This window comes from Solea solea, chromosome 13, assembly GCF_958295425.1.
Source record: "Solea solea chromosome 13, fSolSol10.1, whole genome shotgun sequence".
Taxonomy (NCBI): Eukaryota; Metazoa; Chordata; class Actinopteri; order Pleuronectiformes; family Soleidae; genus Solea; species Solea solea.
In genome coordinates, this window is record NC_081146.1 from 5,504,212 (window position 1) to 5,532,166 (window position 27,955).

General features: G+C 39.2%; 3 protein-coding genes across 3 annotated transcripts; 1 reads left to right on the forward strand and 2 right to left on the reverse strand.

Moving 5' to 3' along the window:
- Window positions 1-930: 930 nt before the first annotated feature.
- Window positions 931-15,173, reverse strand: LOC131471288 (uncharacterized). The gene is made up of 23 exons (XM_058647783.1): window positions 15,025-15,173; window positions 14,656-14,854; window positions 14,402-14,582; window positions 13,454-13,576; window positions 12,965-13,158; window positions 11,315-11,465; window positions 11,087-11,202; window positions 10,426-10,507; window positions 10,178-10,312; window positions 9,814-9,888; window positions 8,909-9,713; window positions 7,646-7,859; window positions 7,079-7,262; window positions 6,847-6,987; window positions 5,584-5,789; window positions 5,017-5,164; window positions 4,495-4,613; window positions 3,138-3,216; window positions 2,910-3,044; window positions 2,585-2,659; window positions 1,778-1,986; window positions 1,484-1,695; window positions 931-1,371 (listed from the first exon to the last, which is right to left on the reverse strand). The coding sequence occupies exons 1-23, from the start codon at window positions 15,036-15,038 to the stop codon at window positions 1,002-1,004; spliced, it is 4,167 nt and encodes a 1,388-aa protein (XP_058503766.1). The 5' UTR covers window positions 15,039-15,173; the 3' UTR covers window positions 931-1,001.
- A 363-nt stretch (window positions 15,174-15,536) lies between these two features.
- On the forward strand, window positions 15,537-24,803 carry LOC131471372 (tumor necrosis factor receptor superfamily member 5). Its single transcript, XM_058647890.1, has 8 exons — window positions 15,537-15,993; window positions 16,184-16,309; window positions 18,046-18,192; window positions 18,303-18,396; window positions 18,630-18,703; window positions 19,771-19,881; window positions 21,932-22,081; window positions 23,456-24,803. Exons 1-8 carry the CDS (start codon window positions 15,921-15,923, stop codon window positions 23,617-23,619), a joined length of 939 nt encoding a protein of 312 aa, XP_058503873.1. The 5' UTR covers window positions 15,537-15,920; the 3' UTR covers window positions 23,620-24,803.
- An 86-nt stretch (window positions 24,804-24,889) lies between these two features.
- Window positions 24,890-27,947, reverse strand: rbp5 (retinol binding protein 1a, cellular). The gene is made up of 4 exons (XM_058647891.1): window positions 27,602-27,947; window positions 26,613-26,797; window positions 25,919-26,020; window positions 24,890-25,201 (listed from the first exon to the last, which is right to left on the reverse strand). The coding sequence occupies exons 1-4, from the start codon at window positions 27,675-27,677 to the stop codon at window positions 25,148-25,150; spliced, it is 417 nt and encodes a 138-aa protein (XP_058503874.1). The 5' UTR covers window positions 27,678-27,947; the 3' UTR covers window positions 24,890-25,147.
- Between the last annotated feature and the right edge of the window lie 8 nt (window positions 27,948-27,955).

Here is a 27,955-nt window from a genome sequence, read left to right on the forward strand (position 1 = left end):
GTGAAAGTAAGCAGCGGGATCGTCCAATCACAGAGCAGCATGGGCCGCGTCATCAGTCACGATGGAAACACTGAAAATATTAAAGCGAACCAATCAGGCAGCCCTTTACAGTTAAGGTTATGTTCGGAGAACCACAGGAGTCACCGAAATAGTAATAAAGTTGTAATAATTAAACCATTAATAAAACAAATATGCTACACACCAAAGTAATGATAAAATGTACCGATGAAACAAATCCATCAATACATTCTTTGACACAGAGTAAATATATTTTCCACAAATTTTTCCTCATATTTTTTTCTTTTCTTGACGTCAGTGTCACCGTTCTCGTGACCTCATTATGTGATTATGTGACATCCTTCTTGAAGAAGATTAACATATGTATTCTGTATATGATATACATAGAATAGTATAGTATGGAAGCCCATTTCCTTCACTTGAAAAATAAAAATATCTAGCCTATTGAGAGGCTAGATATTTTTAGAATAAAGTATTGTTATTAACCATCTCATAATAATGCAATACCAAGTCATAACTCAGTCATAATAATGAGATATCGTTGCATAATAATGGGCTACTATGTCAGAATTGTGCGATACTAAGTCAGAATTGAGACATTCCCATAATAATGATATTATTGCATAATTATGAGATGCTAAGTCACAATTCAGAAATAGTATCTCATTTTTATGATTGATAGCATCTCATATTATCCCAAAATTATGACTTACTACCTCATAATTGGGTACTTGGGTATGCATAATTTTTTCCCCCATGTGATATATTGTATATAAACAGGCTTCCATAGTAGTGTTGTGATGATGGCAGATGTTGTTATTGAACAGCTAATAACATGTATTAGTGCAGGCACGTCGTCTGCATTGTATGCAGTTTGGCTTTAATGTGAAGGAGTGCACTACAGACAAGATACTGCATTTGAATTTATTCCACTTTGTCACATTTTATTTTCATCATTCTCTCATCAGGTTGTAACTTATTGCTCAGTTCTCCTGCATGGTTTTTTGGACCCAGTCCACATAGTTTGCAACTTTGGTATAAACCCCATATTTTCCCTCCTTTCCACACTCGACCCCCCAGCTGACAATGCCTGCAGCCCAGAACTGACTGTTTTCCTCGATGGCGTAGGCACTTCCACTGTCACCTTGGCAAGAGTCCTTCTTACCTTCAGGAACTCCAGCACAAAACATGTTATCTGTCAGATGTGGTATTAGATTATTGCCTTGCTGCTTCATCTTAGCAAATGTTTGACTGCACACCTGCTGATCCACCACAGGGATGTGCACATATTTCAGCTTATTTGTTAAAAACCGTCTGGTGCCTTCATCTGTAATACCAAAGCCTGACACCATTCTAAAAAAGACACACAATGAACACATATGGTGAAAAAGACTCTTCATAAAACCAAGAGCAGATCAATTAAAAAATAAATAATAATTTAAATTGAATAATAGTTTTTTCTTACCCCATTGTGCCAGTGTGATATGCAGCATCCTGTGCTGGCAAACATAGGGGCATTATGGATGCCCTGAATGTGACCACTTCTTGTAGTTTGATCAAAGCAATATCATTGTTATAGTTGAGGTTGTCGGAGTTGTTGTATCCTGGGTGAATGTGGATTGAGGCAATAGACAATGAGGTCGGCAAGGTTTGAATATCAGTACGTCCCATGTGAATCTGGAAATCAACAACACAGGTGGAGATGAATGTCAATCCAAAACATGTTGTGTATGGACATGTACAGTATTGGTGCACTTACCTGTACAGAGCCAGTTGGTGGTGGATCTCCATATTGTGTTAAGACGTGAGCTGCAGTCATGATCCAGCGGTCTGCGATCACCATACCTCCTCCTCGCCCATTTACACTCACTAACACTTGCCAGGGGATGGTGTCCGCTGGAGCAGAACTGCCTCCAACGATCCTCTGATAGCTGGTGGATGAGAGGCTTCGAGTTGGCCGACCACAAACTGGATGGAATTCAGAGATGTTCACATATGAAAGGAAGCCGTGTTGTACTTAAGTATTAAAATTCACATATCTGTACTTTACTTTGTTATTTATATTTCTTGCAACTTTTACTCCACTACATTTCCTCTAAATATCTTTTACTCTTTATAACCTAATAACCTCAGAGTTCGTAATGATCTGTATTTACATAGAGCTTTTCTGGTCTTGATTAGCTGCACTACACTACACCTTTCACCTATTCACACACTTCAACATGGGGTTAAGTGTCTTGCTCAAGACAATTCAAGAGTCAGGAATTGAACCCACAACCTTGTAGTTGAAAGATAACTCGCCCTACCACTGAGCCACCATGGCTCAATCCTAACTCCTCACAAACTTAATTACAGTTTATATCAGAAAATTACAGTAAATGTCATATACTTTAAGACGTTTACTTAATATTATATTAAAAAAAATGTCATTTTCTGGTGAGATACTTTTACAAGCACAAGTATTTATTTTAGGGACTTTATACAAGACTGAAAGGAAGTTTGACACACTCAAACAATCTCCTCTTGTATCAATATTAGGTTATTATTCTGAATTGAAAAGTGATACCTGGTAGGCAAGTTGGTAGGACATGAATATCATTGTCGGACCTCCACTTCCTGTCTGCATCACAGGTGTAGTTGACTGATGAGCAGTGAGAACAGAACCAAATATATTAAAAAAAACACAAGAAGGTTCTAAACGAGGACCATCACATCATTTGTATAGATCACAACTGAACATTTACGTAATAGTAATCTTCATTCAAAATACTTCATGAAACATTCTATATATGTGTGTGTGTGTGTGTGTGTGTGTGTGTGTGTGTGTGTGTGTGTGTGTAAACGTGTTTCCAAGCCTCCAGTCATGGACTCTAGTCATGTAAATATCTCACCATTTTCACGTCCCAGAGGAGTATAAAACGGTTCATTGCAGCTGTACTGAACGACAGAATGGTACTGATTCTCAGAGCCGGACAGGAAATCCACCTTTCCATTCAGCAAGGATTCTGGTTTTCCACAATCAATGACTGCAGAAAAATAAAACAAGGCCATGTTGTTGTTGTTTTTTGTTGTGTTGAGACATGTATTTTGTTTTTGTTCTGAGATTAAAGATGACATACTGTGACACTCTGGCAGAGGGAGGTGCCAGTGTCCGTTGCTTTGGCACATGGTCGTGAAACTCTCAATCTCTTCACCGTCCTGAAAGTAGAACAATGACGGGAAATGCGTAGAGTCTTTTCATTTACAATGTCTAATATCAACATTCATTGGTGATACGAAGGCTTAAAAGTGAAGTGTGTGACTTTTAAATGTAAACAAGGCAATCAGAGGTGGCAGACTTCACGCCATTCACGCAACAAGCCTCTGTCGGCCTCTGTTGGTCATATTGGTAAGTGCAAGTGCGGAAACACAAACATATAAATGTTTACTACATTGTTACATGAGTTCAAACCATACTGATGAAGTCTATCAGCTCCACCACTCGGTGTTTAGATCTCGTGTTGCCTGGCAACATTCCTTAACTAACTGCTTTTCCAACCAGTGATTAAGTAATAATTACTTACAAAAAAAAAATTATAATTGTTGCCCCTGACAGTGTCATTACCCAAATAAAACAGCACATCTGTCTTTGTCTGTCCAGCCCTATGTGTGGAACCAAGGTGTCTGGACTATTGTAATAGTCTAAATAAGAAGGAGCTTGACCCCATTCAGGTCGTCCAAAACTCTGCTGCAAGGCTTTTTAATAGAATGGGCCCTGTTTTAGCCTCCCTTCACTGGTTGCCAGTGAAATAAGTATACATTTTAAAATCTTGACCCTAACCTTCATGGACATGTATTGGTGCCTTGCATGGTCAAGCTCCTCACATCTCAGCTCACTGACCTGCAGTCTGAGGTCAGTGGGCCAGATGTTACTTGTGGTGTGACATCTGGCTCTTTAACCCAGGTTAATGACCCAGTTGGAACAAGGGCCTTTGTGCATGGAGTTTGTATGTTCTCCCAGTGTGTACGTGGGTTTTCTCCGGGTTCTGCAGTTTCCTCCTCTTAGGTAAAATTGGACACTCTAAATTGACCGTAGGTGTGAGTGTGAGAGTGGATGATTGTTTGTCTCTATATGTGTGCCTGTGATGGACTGGTGAACTGTCCAGGGTGTACTCTATCCCCTATGTCAGCTGAGATTGGCACAGCGCCCCCTGTGACCCTCCAGGATAAAGCTGTAGAAGATGAATGGATGTTTTTAATTTTTACCCTTTCTGAATTGTATGTATTTTACTTGTGCCTTGTGGAGCTCTTTGTGATTCCATATCTGTGAAAGGTGCTATATAAATAAAGTGTATTTACTTAAATTTACATGGAACATAAAGAGGATTTCAACAAATAAGTTTTAAAAAGTGTTTTAGAAACCATTTATGAACTACACTTTTAAATATGATTGCTCAGTGTAATGAGAATAAGAAAAACAGAAAAGTCTGATCTAACCGTCATCAGCTTGTATCCTTGGTCACAGCGCACGTAGATGTAGTCTCTGTAGAGATATGCAGGCAAGTTGGGTGTGACCCTCCCTTTAGCTATACTGCCAGGTAATGGACACGGCACTCCTGAAGTGCCACAGAGAAGCATACAACAGAAGGGATTCATTAACTATCACTAATCAGACAGGACAGTGGCCAACATGTTCCGCCAATGGCACTTGTTACCTGGAAAAACCTCCAGTGGGTCATTTACACAGCAGCCATTTTGACATGACTCAGCAGGAACAGCACAGGTGTTACTGATCACACTAACGATGGCTGTGTCCTGTTCCTGGTGTGACAGTGAACCTGCAGGCACCATGGAACTGAGGGAGCTAAATGGAACTCAGCCATCATTCATTTGATGATTTACACCTACGGTGCGTTTCCTACTGTGATCTGTCAAAATGGCTACAGGGCAAAGGGCTCAGTGTAGTGTATAAGTGTTCATTGGCTTGTTACTTGTTACTGTGGTTGCTGTGTGTCTCACTGTGTGTGCTGTACTCCAGGCTCCAGCCTCTGCTCAGGCCGTCGTCATCAGTGTGGTAGTCCAGCGTCACGGTGTTGGAGTTTGTGACTATCACGCCTGGACTCGTTGTACCACAAAGCTTCACGGGGTCTCTGTCTGGAACGGTCACCTTTTAAGAAGAGAGATTAGTGCTTTATGTACTGTTTAACGTGTCAATGTATTTATCTTAGATCATGTATATACAGTATATAGCAGTGCTTCCCAAAGTGTGGGCCATGGCCCTCTGGTGGGCCTTGGAGGTAAAGCAGGTTGGCCTCAGAAAAAATTGTTGTTCTCAAGGAAAAATTTAAAAAAGCATTTTTCCTTTTTTGTTGCATTAATGTTGTCTGGTCTGTACACCATGTATTTGCAATCACTTTTTCCTCAATATTGATCTCACTGATTATTATTACTCAGTGGTACTTTACTTCAGTGTTGTACTGTATTGTTTTTAGTATTGTGCAAATCTGGGTGAGGGACTTGGAAGTTGTTTCATATTAAACCACTGAACTTGGGAAGCTCTAGTGTATCATATCTGATTCTTATTACTTGCAGCCAGTGATAGACACAGACTGGCCCTTGCTCGGTGTCCACACTCTCGATTTGGAAGTTGTCCGAAAAGTTGAGAGAGACAATGAATCCAGATTGTACAGAAATGATGTACTGACAGGAAATAGCATGTGGTGGGGAGACTGGATATCCAGGACTAAATAAGGTTCCTTCTGCTTCATTAAAAACGCCACCAACACAGGATACTGTAAAAGAAGAGAAGGGAATGAAATCACAATGATGTTTATACACCACCATCTAAAGGTATTATTATTATTCATCCTCTCAACTCTCTCATTCAATCTGCTGACAGTATGGTGACACTTTAGGAGACACAAATCTGTAGTAAGAGTCTAATAATATAATACTGTGTCTCACTGACTACCATTACTGTAAGATGCCACTCACCATGACCACCCCAGCCTGATCCTTAAGTGTTATTCTCTCAGTATCATTTGGCCTCATTCACTAATGTCTGCACAGAAATGTTTTTGATCTCCACACAAAACAAGTGGACAAGGAACAACAACTCTGACAGCCCAGGACGAGAGGCTGCAGAAATGATTAAGCATGTCGTCCTCTCCTCCTGCATCCTTTATATCAGTTTAATTTATTACGTAATTAACGTTTAAAAGGCAAGGTGAAGCTGTTTTCAGTCAAGTGAACTCTAGAATCTTGAATTACAACAAAAACACACACACACACAAGAGATTTTTGGGAGTGACGTAGACCAGTAAACAATTCAAGGAAAGGCCAAACTGTCACTTTTCAATATGAATATTCTCATGTACTCCACTATAAACATGACCAAACTGGTGTAGTTGAAGATTTGAACTGTGACTATAAAAAAGATGAAGATGATGAAAGAGCATCGATTTCAAGGTTAATACATTTAGTCAGTACTTTAATACATTATTGTTGTTGTTTTTAAATCTTGGGAAATTAAATTGAGGTTTAATATACTATGAATTTATATATATTTATTGAAATGGGTTAATTAAATTCCTTTTTATGCTGAGCCTTCATCATTTGTGAACGCAGAGAGTCTAAGGAAGTCATTAAGGTCCGATTATACTGATGAATCCAAGATTTATGCATCAAACATTCACACTCTCTGTGAATGAGGCCTGTTGTCTTTACTGAGTTCAAATGCTTGTTAAGTGTGGATTCCAGGCAGATTGCATGCATCACATTTTCTTATATTATTGTTTAGCATGAGCACACAAACTGTATATGGAGGAAATGTATGTGTGTAATACACACATGTACAGGTGTGCTGGTCTGAGTGAAGTTTGTAGCCATGGTGACAGGCGCAGAGGAATGAGCCCAGGGTATTTAGGCAGATCTGATCACAGAGTGGACCTGAGTTATCTCCTGGTGTGGCAGCAGAACACTCGTCTATGTCTGGGGGTGAGATCATTATTCATAAGTAGGGAACCATTCAGTGGTGAGAAAAAGGAAGTGACTGTAAGGTTGACAGAAGGAGACATGTTACCTATTGCCTGGTAGTAAGCAGAGAAGCCCACATTGTTCTGGCGTTCTGGGTTGCTGTTATCCGTCTTGAAGATGAGGGTGAGTCTGTTGCCGGGAGACAGGATGGGCTGGTCGCCGGAATGGTGGCCGTCAGCAGAATTCTCATTGCCACAAAACCTTCCCAGGACCCTTTCACCATAGAGAACCTAAGGGAGTGCAGTGGATTTAAAATCCTCATCAGGATGAAGAACATTTGTTGTGAAAACATACAGTGGTGTCTGATCCCAGTCTTGAAGAAACCACTTATTTGGGCTTTGATGTATTTTCACACTTGCTTTTTTGAAATGTATAAGACGACACTATTAAACCTTATATCATCAGATCTATATATATGTTTTAAAGGCAAAGTGCCATTTAAATCAAGGCACAGGTCTATAGTATAAACATGTGAAGACATCGAAAATGTCAATATGTGTGTAAATAATAAGATAAAGTGACCAATTTCAGTCAGGTTTGACAACGTTATCTATCAAACACTACCACATTCTTGTTTATTGAAACATTGCTTGAGACAAAATGTGGCGCTGACTGTGAGGGAGTCGTAGTAGCAGCTTGCAGAAGCTTCGATGTCCATGTGTGTGAAGGTCAGTTGGATCTGGTAGCCCTCAGGTACACTGAGGTCCCACCGCTGCTCCAGGTTGGGAGGGTAAGGCTGGGGATACTCAGGAGACTGGAGCTCACCGTACATCAGAGGCTTAGAGGGGGGCAGCAGCCAGCACTCACACACTGACCCTAACAGAAACCTAAACAGGAGTTTGATCTGTTTATCAGTTTGTGGTCATCTGAGCTGCTGGTTCAAAGGTGAAGCAAACAGGGAATGACAAACACAGTCAACATAACTGTAGACGCCACATTACATTAATGCGTCAATGCATTTTGAGACATTTACTCAAACTAAAAACCAGTAATATTGATAATAATAGTGAGGTACAGAAACGACACAACACAATAAAATAAGATATGAATCATACGAAACAAGATGATATACACCAGACATCTTGGAGTCAAAAAATTAATTCATAACAAATTGTTTTTTTGAAACATAAAAATGTCTGCAAATGTTAAAAATGAACTCACGGGATGATACAGAAAGTCCACTCCATCTCTAAATGTCTCTCTGAGTAATCTGATCAGCTGTTAGAGGAGCAAATGTCTCACATTCAGGTGAAACATTCATGTAAAACCAGTTTTGTGTTTCATGTGTGTAGCAACACACTGCGTTGATGCCAGTAATGTGTCTTGTTTGTCTTGGCAAAATCAACTTGACTTTGAATTGTAGACAGAAAAACAAGATATAATTTGGGTAAAATTCTTTTCTGATCAGAAGTAAATTACAGTTCAAATAAAATATAAAGAACAGTCTTGATTTATTTAAGCTTTTCTTTGAAAGTTCTCACATTTTTATGCCCCTTTCTCAAATTTTGCTCATTCATTCACTACCCTGATTCCACCACCAGAGGGAGTCACGCGTGCTCCTCAAAGACACATCTTGTGTCTGTCAATGATTTATCCCATCAGTTGACTATTTCAGTGAATGGAGACCCTGAGAGAAAGATTTTATATGAATCTTGATAAGAATAAGAATAATAAATAAAAAACACATACTCTGCAGGTGTTTTGTTGTTTTTCCAAAATGCCCTTTAATGCAAAAGTGAAGTATGAAATCATTGTCATTTTGTGAATACAGAATCTTTATTTTCATAACCATTGATGGTTTCAAAGTCTAAATCAATCCTGACATGGACTCAGGATTTGTAGCAAAGCATTTTCTCTGTATCTTTCCCCATTCTACGAGTTATCCACCGTATCGATGGTCTCCTTAATCCAGTCTACATAATTTTCAACTTTGGTATAATAACCCTTGTAATTCCTCAGTTTACACGGGGCACCCCAGGACACAATGCCAGTCATGTAATAGGGCCCCTCTCCTGCTGACACCATAGGTGAAACAAATGCTCCTCCACTGTCTTGCAGACAGCTGTCCTTCCCCGGTGCTCCAGCACAGAACATGTTTGCAGTGAAATCCATGTGACTGCCAGCCTTATCGTTGTAAGGTGTATTCTGACACTCGTTCAGGTCAGAATAGACCGAGATATGAGCATATTTCAGCATGTGAGATGTGACAAACTTGTTATTCTGCACATCTATTTTCCCCCAGCCTGAAATGGTACCTAGGTCGCCTTCCTCTAACCTTGAGTTTACCCCTGGCAGACATATGGGGAGGAGGTTTGGCCCAAACCTGACCCTGGAAGCCAATCTGATAAGTGCAATATCATGGTTAAAATTGGTGCGAGAAACAGTACCTCTGATGTACCCGGGATGAATTATAATCTTCTCACTGTTCATGACAACTACATCAGACAAGCTATTTGATGTCAGCCTTCCATCTACCACTCCACCATACAGCCGCAAAGAGGCTTCTCCTATATTTTCCACGACATGAGCTGCAGTGACAGCCCATCGATCGCTAATTAGTGATGCTCCTCCTCTATTTGGCGCTTTTATCAAAAGTGCCCATGGTATTTCTCCCAGCTTCGCAGTGACACCTCCCATGATCCTGCCTGCACTTGGTTGGACTGTTTCAGGCTTCCCGCACACTGAAATACACAAACAACGTCACTCGTTTAAAACACCAAAGGACGCACATCCAACATACGATGAGTTATATTAAAAAAAAAAAGGCATTTGAAGTCAAACCTGGAATGCATGTGGGCATCTTTGATGCTCCAGCAGCTGATATCCACTCACCACTCGCACTGCAAGTGTATGAGTCTGAAAGATTGAAGAAAGCGTAATAGAGGATTTAAATATGTAAAGAAAAGACAAAAAAGGGACACAAAACAGTAATTAGACATTGCAAGTTAGAAAATGAGCAGGAATACATTTACCCTTAGTAATTCCCTTCCCCTCTTTCACTCAATACTTATATACATCAATCATACATCATACTAATCATCCCTTATTATATACTGTATACAACTTGATACCATATAAACATGAAATAACACATTTCCTCATCCATCTAAGTACGTCTACATTTAAAAAAGGAAAGCCTCATCACCATCTCCTTCCAGTGTGTAGTACTTTGAGCTGCAGTTAAACTCGATCCTGTCTTGATACTGAGTGTGCAAGTTGTCTGAGTCCACCAGCTGAAGGATGCCATCATTAGGGATGACAGGATGACCGCAGTCCACAGCTACACGTGAGAACATGTGGAAGTATGAAAGATAGAGAAAAGGGAAATGAGACAAACTCCAAGATTTAATGAGAAATTGTTAGTAAAATCAAATTGGTGATAGTTGGACTCACGTTCACATGGGTAATTAGGGGTCCATGTGCCTGTACTCTGACATGTTGCCTTATACTGTGTTGGCAGGGTCAAGATGTTCTTCTATTTTGCAGAAGAAGAACTTAGTTCGTTTAAAGGCGATATATGAAAGAAGTGTATCATATTGACCATGATGTGTCATTGGAGATTGAAGAAAAAAAGTTAAAATACTATTTTCAATGATAACAACAGTGCAGCCAGCATAATAACACAATACATTTTCATTTAAACAAGCAAACTGTGTTTGTGTTTTGGTCTGTTGACACTGTTGACTAATATGCTTAACAAGTACCGAATAATCCAGGACTTAAAAAGCCTTGGTGCCCCTCTCAAAAACATCTTGGCCCAGTGGAGAAGAAAAACAAGGGTCTACAGTGGAAATGCATTAAAACACAGATGACTGAAAGGATGCTGACGACAGACAATAGTTCCAATGACACAGTTTATATGTTTTGGTAGTGTAAGTATATCTTGGTCGAAGTGCGTTTGTTGGAATATCTGGCAACCATGCCCCTGCAGTGTTTTCACTCAGGATTGCAGTGACTGTTTTAAACCCACAAGGTCACTGTTGCACACATTTCACATATATCTTTAAACATTTAAATATACAACGGATAAAGTTTAGTTTGACTGAACACTCACAGTGTTGACAAAATAACCAGGATCACACGTCACTGTCACTGTTTGACCAGGCTGATGTTGTGGTCTCAGAGGAGCTGCAGTAGAGTGTGAGGTCACCACTGCTCGACAGACCTTGGCTGAAATGAACATGTAAAAGAGAAATAATTTGCAAGGAGTTTCTTTACAGACTTTACAATAAATACTCCTTTCCTACTGTATGGCAGAGACAAGGACATGGCACCACATTACGTCTGGTCTTGAAGTCTAAAGTGAAGCCTTTGTTGGTGCCGTAGCCGTCAGTGGTGAATTTGATGATCACGTGGTGTGAGTGAGTAAGGAGTGGTGATGGAGGAGGTTTGTGACCACAGAATGGTCCCAGAGTCTCAGAGCCAGTCTCAATCTGGAAACAAAACATAAATATTTACCTTTGTTTAACTGACCACAAAAAATAACATGGCTGTAGATCTGACAGAGACAATGAATCCTCAATAACTGAGCTAGTGTTAGATGGAGATGAAATGAAGAAAGATATGAGCTGACATTAGAGAGATGTATTGTATATAGCAACACCTGGACAGGTGCTTTAGCAGATGAAGCTTTATGGAGAGAAAGAGAAGAGCAGTCTTGGGAAATAATTCCAAATATACTGGGAAATCCTGTCTATAGGAGATGTGCACAGTTTTCTTTTCTTTGACAAAACAATGGCCCCAGCATTAAAGCCAAAGCTGCTCAGAAAAGGGTTTAAAACAGCAAGGATTATGTTCCGACATTGCTGAGGAAAGAATTGTGATGTGCAAAAATCTGAGAAAAATAGTAACCAGTGGAGTGCCACAAGGTTCAGTATTAGGACCTATGTTATTTATTGATTGAAACTGTAGAAAAAAGTTAATCAAATTGAAAATATGGTTTGACTTCAATAAGTTATCACTAAATGAAAGTAAAACAAAATGTATGATCCAAACCTTGTTGGAAACTACACATAGAACACACTAAATCTAAATTATACAAATATATTGCTATTCTTTATATTGTTTATAAAAATGAACAGTTTGAATAAAAACTGCCTTAGGATATTGTATTGTTTACTTGTAATATGAAAGTCACACTTACAAAAAAATAGAAAAATACACAAAACATTTTTAAAATGCCTTATAAAATGCCTAGAATTAAACTTCAGAAAAGAGCAATTATATATATTAATATAAATAATAAATATAGCTGGATATCTGGAATCTGCCTAATCAGTTTTTCAAAGGAACTTTTATGTTACAATTTCTAGACATTGTATATTCTAAAACATTAGAGATAATTTTTTTGTGTGGTGAATAAAACTCTTCCTGTTTGCATTCAGACATTCTTTAGATTAAGAGAAGGAAATATTAAATGTAGATGTGTGTCAGTTTAGGGCGTAAAGTTATGCAATAAACTCAATGATGAAATGAAATTGTGTAAAACTCTTTTTGGAGTTCAAAAAAAGTTTGAAATGAAAAATAATTACCGCTTACACTGCAAATTGAAAGTCTAGTACTATAATTGTAAGTGCAATGTTTTATGTATTTTCTTGGTATTTCCAAGGCAAAAATAAGCCATGTGTTTCAGCCTATTCCTCTTTTGTTTATTGGCATTATTGTGTTTACTTTGTATATGAATGTAACCTAAATAAAGATAATCATTCATTCAAAAATCTTACATACAAACAGTGGTTTATATTTTATAACACAGGATTACCATGGAAACAGCCAGAATAGGATGAAGGGGTGTAAAAAATAAATTGCAGTCAAATCCACAAACATTTTCATGTGAACTTCCTCTCTGTTTGCTGCTCTGTTAGGTTTGAAGCTTTTGCAGCAACATGCATTCATGTGGTGTTTACAGTATGTCGTCTGACTCAACACGTACCCTCAGCGCGTCTATGCATTGACCGTCAGGGCTTTGCTCCACATCAAACGCCTCAGAGAAGTGCAGCACCAGCTGCAGGTGAGCCTCCACAGACAGCCTGTACTGACAGTTAGCATTCTGTGCGTACGAGCCAGGCCACGACGGACTGGATATCAGGCCTTTTTTCATTCCTGACAGATCCTCGCTACAGCTCACTGTGAGGAGGGATGGAGGTGAACTGTTATCACCATAATCACCATCATCATTATCATCAAAAGCACAGACACAGTCACCCGATTTCTTCATTCCTCTCCTCTTCATCATCCCACCCTCCACCCCTGTCACTCCCTGCTGCTCCTTCCTCTATTTATTCCATTCTCACTTCATGTTTCATTTTTGTTCCATCCTTCTTCACGTCTCTCTTCCTGTTTTCTTTGTTTGCCCAATAACCTTTAACAACAACAGTGATAAAAACAATAATACTTCTTACAATAACAATAATATCTGTACCAGTGCAAGTGTGGTTGTCTGTGCTCAGGAAGTAACCATGGTGACAGGAGCATCGGTACCCTCCGATGAAGTTGTGACAGAACTGGCTGCATTTGTTATCTGGGTCCTCACATTCGTCAAAGTCTAAACAGAACAGAGCAAATAAATCAGAGGTCAGCGGCAGAATAGCACAATACAACATTCATTTGTCGTATAACAAACATCCAGTAATTACTATTAACTGTATATAGACGCCAATCCATTATTTTTTATTTTGTTTATTTATTATTTTATTATTATTTTAGCAGGTTTGTTTCAATGTATCATTCAGTTATCTCTTTATTTATGTAAACTGACACTTAAGGGTCATATTATTTAATGAAGACATTCACTTTAATCATGTGTAATGAAACGGAAATCATTTTAATTACATTTTGAATTACATTTTTTCAAAACAAGCTTTGTTAGCTTTTTAGGAACAGGAATGAGTTCTTTCAGCAGAATTGAAAGTAAAAGTCTCATGCTTTTTAATTGGTGTGCTATAGATCCTTCATTTGTGAAACAATGTCACAATTACATGCAATTAGATCTGCAACTAACGATAATTGATTAATCTGTTGATTATTAGATAAATAATAAATTAATCGTTTGGTCCATAAAATATCAGAAAACCTTCAAAAATGTTGATCGGTGTTCAAATGAGGAAATGAGGATGTTCTCAAATGTCTTGTTTTGTCCACAAACCAAAATGATTGACTTTTAATGATTTCTTTCTTATCCAGAGCAAAGACATGAAGGAAAAACTCACATTTAACTTTGGAAAATCTTGTTTTAATCATGAAAACCGATTAATCTATTATAATAATTAATTCAGTAATCGATTAATAATCAATTCATCGATTCATTGTTTCAGCTCTACATACAATAGCAGTGTGACTGTGCTTTTGTTATATTCTGTGTGTGTCTCACCTTCCTCACTGTAAAAGCCTCTGAAGCCAGTGTACCTCCTGGTGTTAGAGAAGTCTGAGTGGAAAGAAAGAGAGAGGCAGCCGCCCGGAGTGGAGGCCAACGATGGATTCACTGTGGACTGAAGCTCCTCAAAGTCCATTTTGCCACACAGAGCAGCAATTAATTTTCCATTTGAAAAGACCTAGGAAAAGGAAATGAAATCTGTTCAATTGCAGAGGGTGTGATAAGATTATGTTAAGCCATTTTAACTTTACCTTCACTGCATCGTTTTCACAGTTCTGGCTGTCCTCCACGTCCAGGTGGATGAGCTTGAGGGTGAGGGTGTGGCCTTTGCCAGCACACCTGTTCCATCTCACACTGGCGTGGGGCAAATATCCACTGGGATATCCCGGAGACTCCACCCATCCCAGCAGCATGGAGTAAGTCGAGCAGGGGAGCAGAACGAGCAGAAGACTGCAGAGATGCGTGCAAGTTAAGACATTATGGGGAGTAAAGGCGAGAGTACAGGGAAAATGTGAACAGCATCGGTTTGAATGCAAATGTCCAATTTACAGTAAAATCTAAATCAGGTACATTGACATCTCATGCATGTTCTATCAGTAATCTGTAATTTCTACACCCACCTTAATCCTAACATAGTGATCCGATCAAATCTCTTCTTGAATGAAGAACCTCAATCCCTCGCCTTCCCCTTTTTGTATTAATTTACTTTCTGTGTCTCATACGTGCTCACTGCTACCTTCCTGTTCCCCCAATATTTTGCAGTCATAAGCATAAATATATCTATTTGTGGTTAGGCTTTTGTACATGCTCAGTAACGAGGGAGGGACCTGACATGATAGCCAAAAAACAAACTAACTGAAAACCGTTCCAGATGGAAAAGAGTTACAGAATCTCTCCTGGATTTTAGCTCAACAACATGCCCGTCCACGGTGGGACGAAGGGTCAGCTGAAACAATGGAGAGATGGAGTGAAAGGAAAGGGTGTGATGAAGAGAGGAAATGTCTCATTGTGTTGCTTTGCTTTGTGCAGTCAGTGTTCCAAAAAGTCGCACACACGCAGGTTGTCTCACAGTGAGAAGGCTAAGACAGGAAGGAAATGAGGAGAGACTCACACAGAAAGAGAGAGAGAGAGAGTGTATGTGTGTGTGTGTGTGTGTGTGAGTGACAGAGAGAGAGAGAGAGAGATGAAGGGGGAAAACAGCAGATGAGGGTCACTGGGGTTTTCCATTGTGTAGGATCAGAAAATACATAAGAAGCAGTTAAGACAGAGACATAGAGAAGGGGAAACACATGCATTCAGAGACAGATCACACAGCAGAAAGAGAAAGAGACAGAGCGAGAGAGGGGGCAGAAGATCACGAGAGTTGAGTGGATGAACATCAGTGAAACTGAGGCAGAGGAAGATTTCACGATAAGTGACGCGTTTGGAGCCAAGATAGCAGAGCAGGTTTAGGTTAGCAGTGTGTAAACGTATAGATATTTAACACCCAGGACGTGGACCAACGAATGGGCTTCATATGGCCAAGATGAATTGCTCAAACGAGGATATGTACCCCAAAGATGGAACATGCTGCAAACGCTGTCCTGCAGGTCAGTCTACATCACCAAGACTTCTTTATTCACTCTTTAGATGATGAAATATGTTACAGGTTTTGTTGTAAACGAAGAAACAGTGTCTTTTGTGTGTCTGGTCTGTAAAGATATTCAGCTTTCATGCATATACGTCTGTATTAGCTTCACCTGACATATAATTCTGATACATCTCAATTGTTTTTATCAGGAATGTATGTGCACAGGGACTGTGAGGGCCGGAGGGCGACCCAGTGTGAGCGATGTGGACACGAGTCTTACACAGCCACGAAAAATCACTTGAAACAGTGCCAAAACTGCAGTGTGTGCAGTTCCGGTAAGTCACACACATGCACACACTGTATTGTGTGTATATATGAAGCTTTTTCTGTCACGAAACAAATAGGCTGTATCTTCTCCTACCCCTCATGTTTTGTTGTTTTATAGTAAAAAAAACAAAATGGTGGAAGATGTGAACTTATTATTCCAGTAAAAGCCGCAGTACTTAAAGTTCAATGATTTTCATCGTTCTTAATGTTATTATTCTGCTTCTGTTTGGTCTTTGTGAGCAGAAAATATGTAACATTGTTGGTTTGCCGTATCCTTCATTTGAAAACAAGCTCTGTCAAGCAAAACTATCAGACCAGACAGAGCAGGGGCAGGCGGGGACAAGAAGCATTTCTCCTGTCAAACTCTTGAACCACTGGGTTTTTTGGAGCAGAATTCAAAAACATGTTTTCAGTCATACTCAAACCTGTTGGCCTCACTGTACTCGCACGACGTTGCTGTTGCCTCCGTCTGTCTTGACATGAAAGCAGTTACTTCCTGTGTGCAGCGCAGGAACGTTGCCCGGTGACACTCGATCTAAACACTGCTATGCTGAAAAACACAGAGAGAGCCATGTGGCTCTGATAGGCCTCATTTGACAAATGTTTGAATCCAAACAGACATTTAATATTAAAACGTTACACATTACAGTTTTCAGTTCTGTTCACTCAGTTCTAAAGCAGTGGCAGGACCTATATTTCTGAGCTAAAGTCCCAGGTTTACCGGTGTAACGTGACATTGTTTCTCACAGGACTGAGTGTTATTATTGTACTTTTCACCAACCAAACTCATTAAAGCATTTTGTCATCATTTTGTGGAAGGCAGAGAATGGGCCACACATGTGGATCCCTGATTTAATTTCTGTCTTCACTTTCTTTGACATCACAAGATAGAATGCATGAGTTTGTACGGCACTTACTGCTTGGACTGCACATTTAAATTTATATACAGTAACTGATGGAATTGCAAGGGGCAATTATGGGCTTTTGCATATCTGTGCTCAGGGACATGTAACCTGATAAAAACAGTGTTGTAATGTAACAAAGTACAAATACTTTGTTACTGTACTTGAGTACAAAATTCACATATCTGTACTTTACTTTGTTATTTATATTTCCAGCAACGTTTACTTTTACTCCACTACATTTCCTCAAACTATCTTTGTTACTTGTTACTACCAAATAAAGTATGAAGAAGAAGAAGAGTTGCTATTATGGTCTGTATTTATATAGAGCGCTAGTCTTGATGAGCTGCTTTACACTATAGTTTTGACATTGACCCATTCACACGCTGCAACATGGGCTTAAGTGTCTTGCTCATGGACACATACAGACTACTTAAATACTTTGACTTCTAAAACTTGAGTACATTTTATATCAGAAAATCACTTTTGATACCTAAGTTAAGATTTTACTTGAGTAAAATTATAAATGTGACTTCAACTTCAACCAAAGTAAATTTTTGGTAAGATACTTTTACTCAAGTATCTCTTATAGGTACTTTATATAAACCATATATGTACTATCCTTAAATCCCCAGTTCAGTTCAACACAAGCTGCATTTTAACATCCAGCATCCACCTGCAGGCTCCTTAACCTGGGGGTTTAAGATGTTTGCTCATCTGATACATCAGTGTAAACATATTGTCTGCAGGGAGGGATTAAGTCGAGACCTGGCCACCAAAACTAAACTAAAACGTGTATTGTGATTCCGAATCTCCTGATGATTGGTCTGTGATTCTTTCAGAAAACAATATGAGGAAAGCAAAACCCTGCACAGCTACAAGCAACACGGTGTGCGAGTGTGAGGCTGGTTTCTACTGTAGTAATGACCAGTGTGAGCACTGCCAGCCAGTGACTCAGTGTCCTGTGGGTGAAGGAGTGAAGTTTCAAGGTAGGCTTTCCTTTAAAACCTGCAAAATACCACGAAATCCAGCCTTCATTCACGTGTCAATTCAGAGTTAATTCAGAAGAAATCAAACCACATCTCATTTCTTCCTGCAGCCACCCGCACCAATGACACAGTTTGTGCTCCATGTGAAAAGGGGAGCTACAGCAACGTAACAGATTTCCTGTCACCCTGTAAATCACACACCAGGTATGACAATTTCTCCACTCTTACTGTTCCTCTTACACTAAGGGAGGATGTCAGTGTACGTCATGTGGTTAACTGTGGCTGAGTCAGATGTTAGGCCTCAACTCACACAGAAGTAGTCAGTCGACTAAATTCCCCATCGTGCACACTGACAGTCTGTCTGAGGCATTTGGGTCAAACATTTTAAAACAGCTGGAGTTTAACACACACTACTTTTGTTTTGTTTCTCTTTTCAGATGTGAGGATATAGGGAGAAAGATTAAAATTCCAGGAACCCATACAGCCGACGCCGTCTGTGACAATTTACATCGTAGGTCCACTCTTTACACTTCATACTAATGACACATATACACATAGGTCTGCTTTTCACTTCAAATCTTTTAGCTGTAAATAGAAATCAACGTGTGCAATGTAGCAGATGAATGCTTGCAGATGAAAGTGACTCAGTGAGTTCCTGGTGGCACTTGACCACGTTATTAGAAGAGAAAGTGATCAGTGGTCCCTGGTCTTTCCCACTGTGCAAATGAAATTACCCACAGTTCATAGTGTGTGACAAATAAAACATAGAAGGGGTGACGTTGACAGTACAAGAAAAAAAAGTGTTATAGAATATGCCATCTATAACTTCAAACTCTTTAAAGTTTTGTTGGCGTTTAATCCAGTCAAATAAGTAGTGAAACATATTTAATTCACATTATACTGACTATACTGACTATAATGACTAACACTGAAAAAGACCTGTGACACTTTTTATCTGGAAACAAAACTTAAAGCTATTTCAATCTCAGAAAAAGAAAAGGATGACATTTTAACGGAGTTTCAGTAAAGAGCACACAATCAAATGACATACTGCAGTAGAAGAATTCAAATGTGAAATGATGCAACTTCTCACTAAAAAAAAATATATATATAGTCAATATTTATAAGTTTATTCACTTACAGTGCAGTCACAAGGTAATAATAATTTTGTAATAGGGAGGTGATTTTATTGCAATGACATCTTATTTCTGATACAATTTGTGGGAATAACAAGATAATATTACAGTTATATACCATGTCATTTCTGCTTAATAGCTCAGTAATAAGAATTACATTCACATGAAAGTGTTTGTGAATGAAAATAGATAATAACCATATTATGAATTTAAATGCATCCTCCCCTGTCAAAGATTAATAACAGGATTTGTACACACATGTCAAATATATGATATACACTGTTTTGCAAGGTATTTTACATTTAAAATGTAAAGAATACTCATTCAGCTCCTTCTTAAGGTGACACTATTATAAATGTTAGTAATCACTCACTTTCCTCTCTGTGTTCCCAAAAATGCAGTGTGTGTGTGTTTCTGAAGAATGTGTGTGTCTCTCCCTCAGGTTGTTCATGGATGTTACCCGCAGGCTTGTGGTCAGGTCTAGTGTTGACCGCACTCGTCATGTTGGCTGTCGTCATCTGCTGGAGGGCAAAACGAAAATGGTGCAGAACAGGTGTGTGTGTGTGCGTGCAATGTGTCGCACGGGCCCTTGTGTTTTTCATCACCATATTTTACACACATTTTTGAAGAAAGAATGAAGAACATAAAAGGTCTTCTGACGTGGAGGAAGCATAGTGGCGGAATCTGTGAGAATCTTCATCTCTCATCTCCCTCCCACTGTTTCCTTTAAAATGATGATTAAAGTGTGCCTGATTTTCCTGCCTTAATAAAAAATATAATTTCTTTTATTTTAGGAGAAAATCAGAATATTTATCATCACTATGAGCTGTGTAACCTGCTTTGGTTACACAGCTCATAATGATGATATTTAATTAGGAGCTGTGTAACATGATGTAAGACACTGATCACGACAAACTGAATGGAGAAACCGCATCCTGTGCATATTCAGTCTGACACAGTTATTTGGTATAAAGTGACTCACTTCATAGGCAGATCACTCATACTGAGAAACCCGGTTGCGTATACGGCGAGCACAGTCACATACATGAATGAGGTTCGGCTGACGTGCTGCAATTTACTGTATTTCCAGTGAACCATGTGCCAACTCTGGAATTTACACAGGAAACGTAATTATTTAAGAAAAGGTTCAAGAAGAAGTGAGTTTTCATTTCAGTCTGTGTTGAGATTAAACATAGTATTCGATTTGTTTAGTCACTTTAGTTCATTGATAATGTTCATTATATTGTTCTGTATTTCAGTCAGATAATGATTCCACTCATATCACAGCTGCTGTGGGAATAATACACAACCCCTTATATGGACATCCTGGGGGTGTGTGTTTATAGGTCACATATTCAGGCTTTAATTGTGCAGAAGTCACAAAAGAGAAGGTTTTTACTTTATTTTTGTTCATAAAAACAAGCTAAGTGAACTTTGAACTGTGATGTATTTACACATTTCACAAATTCAATCTACTTTTTGCTCAGGTGTGTTTATAGAGTTGGTTAAAATGAATCTTTTTTTCATCAGATTGTTGTGCTGAATAAGTAAATAAGACACTCTATATTGCACATTCTTATAGCCTCTGTATATACTGTGATGTTTAAATAGTAATGCTCTGTGTTCTAAGGGTTAATGAAGGTAAAATGTCACATACAGGTGTTTAACTGTATGTAGTATTGAGCTATGAAGCTAGTAATAATGGTCTGATATTTGTGTGAAGTGTCTTCAGCTCTGCATGTGTCACAGACAGAGATTTAGTGTGTGGGAGTGTGTTTGTTTGCTGCTTGAATCTGTCTGTGTGGGCTCCAGACACAGTCTTATCTCTTGCTGCTTCTTGGACATGATGTCAATTGTGACATGTGACAAACCACAACAAGACGGCAAGATGAGTTCAATACTAGTTCAAGACTCATGTGGTGTGGATTTAGTTGTGTATGTGTTATGAAAAAGTCTTAAAAACTTAAAAACTCACCAGCAGAGACATTAAATGAGGTCTTTGTGGCCCCTGAGGTTCGGAGGTTTGCTTTGCTCCCGTCCAGAAAGTCTCTTGTCTTAGTTTCATTCTGATATTGACAGAACTGAAACATAAAAAAAGGAAGTATATTTAGACATCGTCTGTTGTTTGACTGAATGACTGGCTCTGTGTCTTGTGCTGTGGAGGTGGATTGACATGTTTATTGTAAAGGTTCGATGAGTTTCTCTGCCCTAGAAACTTGACCCCATTGGAATCTGTCGTGACTTATGTTGAGTCAAATCTGAAAAGTGCAGACTGCAAACAGCCTTTGATGTACGCAGATGAGTCACTGATTCAAAGACTTGAGTCAGTCTGAGCAGCCTGAGCAGGAACATGTGGATTTTACTGGTTTCTTTTTCTACTGTGTCCAGTACAGAGTCTGAAATTGGAGCATGTGATGTCAGAGTATCACAACTGTGTGTTGGTGCTGTGGAGCTGTGCGACACCTGCAGGCCAACTATAAGTGCACTGATGGCATAAATTGGTCATTTGCATCACACTTGATGCATAATGACTATTTTTCATGATGCTGATATAGAATCACAGGTGGAGATGTTGACCGTTTGCTGTGTTTTCTGTGTGACAGCCCGTCCCAGTGTTCCTGCTCCTCTGGTAAAGGTGGTTCCCACAGCAATAGTCACTTCGATGGAGCTGCCTTTTCCGTCCACTGAGCTCAACAACCACTGCCAAGAGAGTTTCATCGTGAAGGACTGCAAGTTACCACTTTTCCACCCAGGTGAGAAACACAAATACACCAAATTTACACATTCACCTTTTCTATTAGATATTGTTGTTTATGTATTTCTGGGGGGTTTATTCCTGTATTAGAGATACTGAGAGATAATGAGTGGAAAGATGGGATCTGACTAAAGCAGGGGTCTCAAGCTCAAATGACCTGAGGGCCTGTGAGCAGTGGTCACAGTTTTTGAAAAATATAAATATAAAATATTACCCCTAAGTGCACACAGATCAATGCCACAGGTGCACCTTTGGTAAATTGCCGTGGGAATTATACACAACTCCTTATATGGACATCCTGGGGTGTGTGTTTTTAGGTCACATCTTCAGGCTTTACTTGTGTGTTCTTGTTGAGTCAAAGTTAGGATTCATTTTATATAATTTTTTTGTTTTTGTTTTGTTTTTAAAACAACCTGGAAACTTTTACAGAAGTCACAAAATAGACCGTTGTAATATTATTTTTGTTCATAAAAATAGCCAAGCGACCTTTGACCTGTGACGTACTTCCGAATTTCTAAAAATTCAATGCCATTTTAAAAATATTTTTGCTCAGGTGTGTTTTATATAGTTGGTGAAAATCTAGATTGCACTAAAAGAAAGGATATAAGACTCTATATTGCACATTCTTATAGCCTCTGTATATATGTTTTGACAGCCTAAAAAGAACAATTCTCATGATGACTTTCACAGAATCTACAAACAAAAGTGTTTGTTATGACCTGGAACGACACATAGTTCACAATTATTTAAAAAAACATCAGCTTTCTTTAACCAAATGTATGATGCAAAATTAAATGGAATCAAAAATAAAAAAAATGACATGTGGACAAACCTAATTCAAACAATTGAAATGTAATACATTTAAAATTGTCATAAATATAATCTAATGTATTATTATTATTTATATTATTATTATTATGAAAACAGCTCATACCATACTACGTTCCTCATCTGATTATAACTTCATATTAAGTGGCAGGCTGCTTAAAACTGAAGACATCAAAACTATGAAAGGACACATGGGGAAATTAAGTAGTCAACAAAAATTGAAATGTTTTATATTTTCCAAATCCCCTTCTTTTTGAAGAGTTTACACCCTAGATATTCTCTCTCACTCTGTGTGTGTGTGTGTGTATAATATATACACACGCACACACACGTATAACACTGCACTCAGTCTTTCCTTGAATTTAAGTGTCTGTCTCCCTCCAGCACGAGTCTGTATCAATCCCCCACGTCCATAAAGGCTTGTGCCTCCATTATGATTGTAATACATCAGGCCTTGTGACGTGCAAATGATGTTCCACAGAGCGGCGGAAACATTACTGTGAAACATGGTCACACTGACTATTGATTTCATTAACCTCCTCAGATGGTGACACAGTCAGCTGCGACATGGACATTAATCTTCCTACAACACCACTGAAGCTCTCAGTCTCATTTCCTGATCACAATGGTGAAAGTGGCGGAAATCGAAGCAGCAACTTCTTCAGAACACACTCTGAGCCACAGGAGGACGAGTGGTGTGGGACATAAAAATAAAAACAAAAAACTAATGTTGACAGAAGAGCACACTGAGGAAGTGGAGAGGCAGCTTTTTTTTTGGAACACACCTTTCTCCCTTTTCTTAGCGATCCGGCTAATTGTCGCCTCCTGCAGGATTATTATGAGAACTTCATCTGGGATGATGTGATTTATGAAGAAGCAGTGGGTTAAAAATCCTCGCATCAACAAACTAAAAGAACAGTTACCATATAATCAGACCTGAGATGTTGATGTGTAGTTGTATAATAGGAGCTTCACAAGTAAAACATTTTTTTTTTATGATATCTATATTTCTATATGTTTAACTGAATGTTCTCTTGTGTGTTATTTGTGATTTTATTTTTTCATTGTTCAAAGGTGACAATTTTATAATTTAACAGTTAGGATTCCAGCATTATCCGTTAATCTTTATTCTTATGGTCGACTCGCCACGGTTTAGGTTGGTTTTCCACTACAAAATAGTACCTCCTCAATGTGGGCGGAGTCATCACCGCACGGCTGCATGAAACTGCGCTGACCTCGGCGTTTTACACGCAACACACTCGAGCGAGTGACTAGTGACTTGTAAAGCAGTTGTTTTCAGGGTAACTGAATCATTAGAATCAGTTCATTAAAACTATTTGTTCAGAACTTCCTTCATGACCGGAGCACAGACTCCATCTGACAAAGTCACTGGACTGAAATACAGCAGCACAGTCTGTGATGCTGTCGCTAAAAACACCAGACTCCTCTGTTAAATATTGAGATTTTAGACATTTCCCGGGTAATTTGTAGGAGATTAACCCACGTTTTTGGGATTGTCAAGTCTTTTTAACTGATCTACAGTTCGGGCATTGTTCGGCTTGATTCTTGCATCTGACGTCTCTTCCTGTGACGGCGCTCTGACCAGTCAGTGGCCGGCAGTCTGGCGACGTCACACATACCTACTCAGCTTGCTTGAACCTTGCCAGAGCAGGTACTAAAAAAAGTACCTGGTACCAGGTACTATGCTAGTGGAAACACAACTTAACCATGCCATTGTTGTTTTGTTTTTTTTCTAATTTAACTTATATTGTTCCAGATTCAGGCTGGTTAATGTACATTACAAATGTTGGGATGCCAAATAAGTCAAGTCTCATCTTCTTTTTAAGTAGACACTGTAATGGAAATGCTTGTATTTATAAAAAAAAAAAAAACGTTTAGATGTAGCCACAATAAAACACATACACACACCCGCACAGCTACAAGTGTAATATAACGTGATGTAGTAAAGATGAACCAGTTGACGGAAGGCAGATTTGTTTATAACTTTGTAAATAAGATAAAACATCAGTGTTGGGAATGTTTACACAAGTCCAGCGTCCTTCAGGCTCTTGTCTGCTCTCGGTGTCATCACACAGAAACAATAAACATGTACATAACATTATTTTTCACAGTTATACAGTCGCATGGGAATTATTAAAAAGTATTGTTGGTTATAGATAAACTTTAGAAACATGTTTAAGTCCACCACTACTACTACTACCACCATGTTTGGACCTTATTCAGTCTTCTGGAAAACTTGCTTGGCAATCACTCCTTGAACTCTCATCTCCTGCAGAGAGAAAAACACCACGGAGCAGAGACACATTAACACACAGTGGGTGGGAGGAGGGGTTATAAATGAACAGTGGTAATCGACGACGACAGTTTGGCACATCAAAGTAAAGCTACATGAGTGATGTGCCTAACACTGATCACATCAAAAAGACACACCATCCCTCCCCCTTCTCTCCTCCTCCCCATCATTTGACCTTGTAATCTGTTTTCCCAGCCTTTACCGTCCACTTATCTCGTCTCACCACTCACTCGTCCTCTGACTCCTTTCTTTAAAACCCCCGAAATCCACCGTTTCAAATGCTGGCGCTCGCCAGCATTTGCTTTTCAGATCCTCTCATAAATTGGACCCAGCATCAACAGTCCATTGTTTTGTCAAACAGACGCATGAGAAATCCTGTGACAGCTAATCTATAATCCTAAACCCTTTTAGAAGCAAGAGGAAGCAGCCCAGGCCTCTCCATTGACTTATTGTAGCATTTTATTAAAAGGTGCCTTCAGGGGTCTTGTCTTTGCCCTCGTTTTCCAAGTCTCTTTTTCATTCCGGCATGCACAGGCAAATCCTTTCTCTTCCAACAAAGACAGTATAGTGCAACAATAAGGCGATAAAGTAACTTCTAAACCTTGTCTTGTTCTCATGCACGTTCTCCCTCATTTAGCAGATCAAATTCAGCATCTTTTTCCTACTGTATCTCACATCTTGGTACATCCTTACCAGATGCAGTTTGTTTTCCTCCAGCCAGTGAGTCCAGCCTCGACCTTCTTTCTCCCCTCGCTGCACACAAACCAGTTTGTCTCCATCCCAGCTCACTGTGGTCTGCGTGAGAAACGAGGAGACAAAGAAAAGGAAAGGAGGCAATAATACGTTAGGGATGCAAATGTTTGGAAAACACCAGCGGAAAAGTAGAAGGGATGTCAAGCATGTCATTAGTATGTAAAGAAGCGCACACATTCAATCACAAGTGCCTTTGTGTGATACAAAAGGATTGCCGGGAGTTCAGTACGAGCATCAGCTCTTTCTCCATTTAGCTGCTTCCTTTTTGCTATTTTTTCCCCCTAAATTTAGACAAACTGCAGGTTCTGATTCAAGCACTTTCTAAATCAATGTGAAGTCATTTTTATCTTCTATTTAATTTCTTGCTTTCAGTTTCCCACACATCGCTCACTATAGAAGGCAAAAGGCTTGGTTTTAACAGCAGATGGTGGTTACAACACAACATCCCAGCAGGGGGGTACATTTGCTCACACACCCTGAATAAAACAAAAAGAATTGTGTAACAGGGAAGTGACACCTCGTATTTACTGTAAACATCCACGCTGTAAACTTTCCCCCAAACATTCCTTATGAATAATAAGAATAAAAATAAGGTCCTTAAAAAAAGAACATATCATATATTTGGCCCACTAACCTGACATGTGCGTCCATCAACAGGCCCCAGGTCTTCAGTAAACTCTTCACCAATAGTGAATTCCATGTTAAAGCACTTAAAAGGCGTGATTGTGTGGATCTTCATGGCACCTGTGGCCACGTCATGGACGATCTCTTTGCTCGGCTTCAAGAGACAAACTATCTTTCTCAGAGCAAAGTTAATGTCTAAAAGGAGAGAGGGAGAGACAGTGAATTATTTCATCACAGGGAGGTTTTGTTTTTGGGGGTTTGTGTGACCTGTGTTTTCATTTGCATGTGAGGAATTACTCTATTATTTAAAAAAAAACATACAGAAATATCCACATGAAGTGAGTTTGAGACCTCTGTGTTAGTGTGGGTCAGCTCTGTTTACATAGAAATATACAAGAAATGGAGAAATAATTAAGTACAATAGGTTTACGATAGGACACATAATGGAATAGAGTTAGCAGAGTTAGAGTTAAGACTGACGAGAGTGGATGAGGACAAGGAATTCACTTTATCTGTGGGAGTCTTGACTACTGCAGAGATGTGTGTGTGTGTGTGTTTGGGGGTCATGCAAAGGACACGCAGGTTTTATTACTCTAGTGTGATGCTGCAAATGAAAACGTCTCCACACCTTGAATCAGTGATTTAATATTATAACAACACAATAAGACATGGAATCTAATAATGAAGTGCAACAACGTGTGTGTGTGTGTTCTTAAGTTGTATGTGTATCTTTGTGGACCAAAGGGATATTTTGGCGGGTCCTCACATCTTTAAAGGGCTTTTGGGGGGAGGGGGGTTAAGACCTGGTTTCAGGGTTAGACTTGGGTTTAGGGTAGAATTAGGCTTTTAGTTGTGATGGGGGCTAAGGAATGTATTTATGCAGAGTGTAAATGTCTATTGTGTGTGTGTGTGTGTGTGTGTGTGAGCTAACACGGTGTGTCGTGTTACAGTGTGTGTTCCAACCCTGCAGCTAATTTAAAGAAAAAAGATGGTTCTTACCCAAACACGCGAGGTATGTGTCCATATTAGTTTGCTCCAACATCTGATACTTGCCGGAGTAATTTGGTTTAGACATGTTTTCTTTTTGCTTTGTGTTCTTCTTCTTCTTCTTGTTGTTGTTGTTTTTCCTCGAGTCGACTCCCACAGATCAACGATTTGCCAACTTGCTCGATATCACTTTCGTTTAGGCAACTTTAACAAAAAAATCACATGTGCACGAGATGACACTGAACTGTCGCCACTCCTTTGTTTGGTCCTCCACCTAAAGTAACGCCGGTCTCTAATGAATTCCTCTGTGGATGTGTGAAATCCCCTCAGACAGTAGTGACTCACTGAGAGCACACGGTTTTGAGC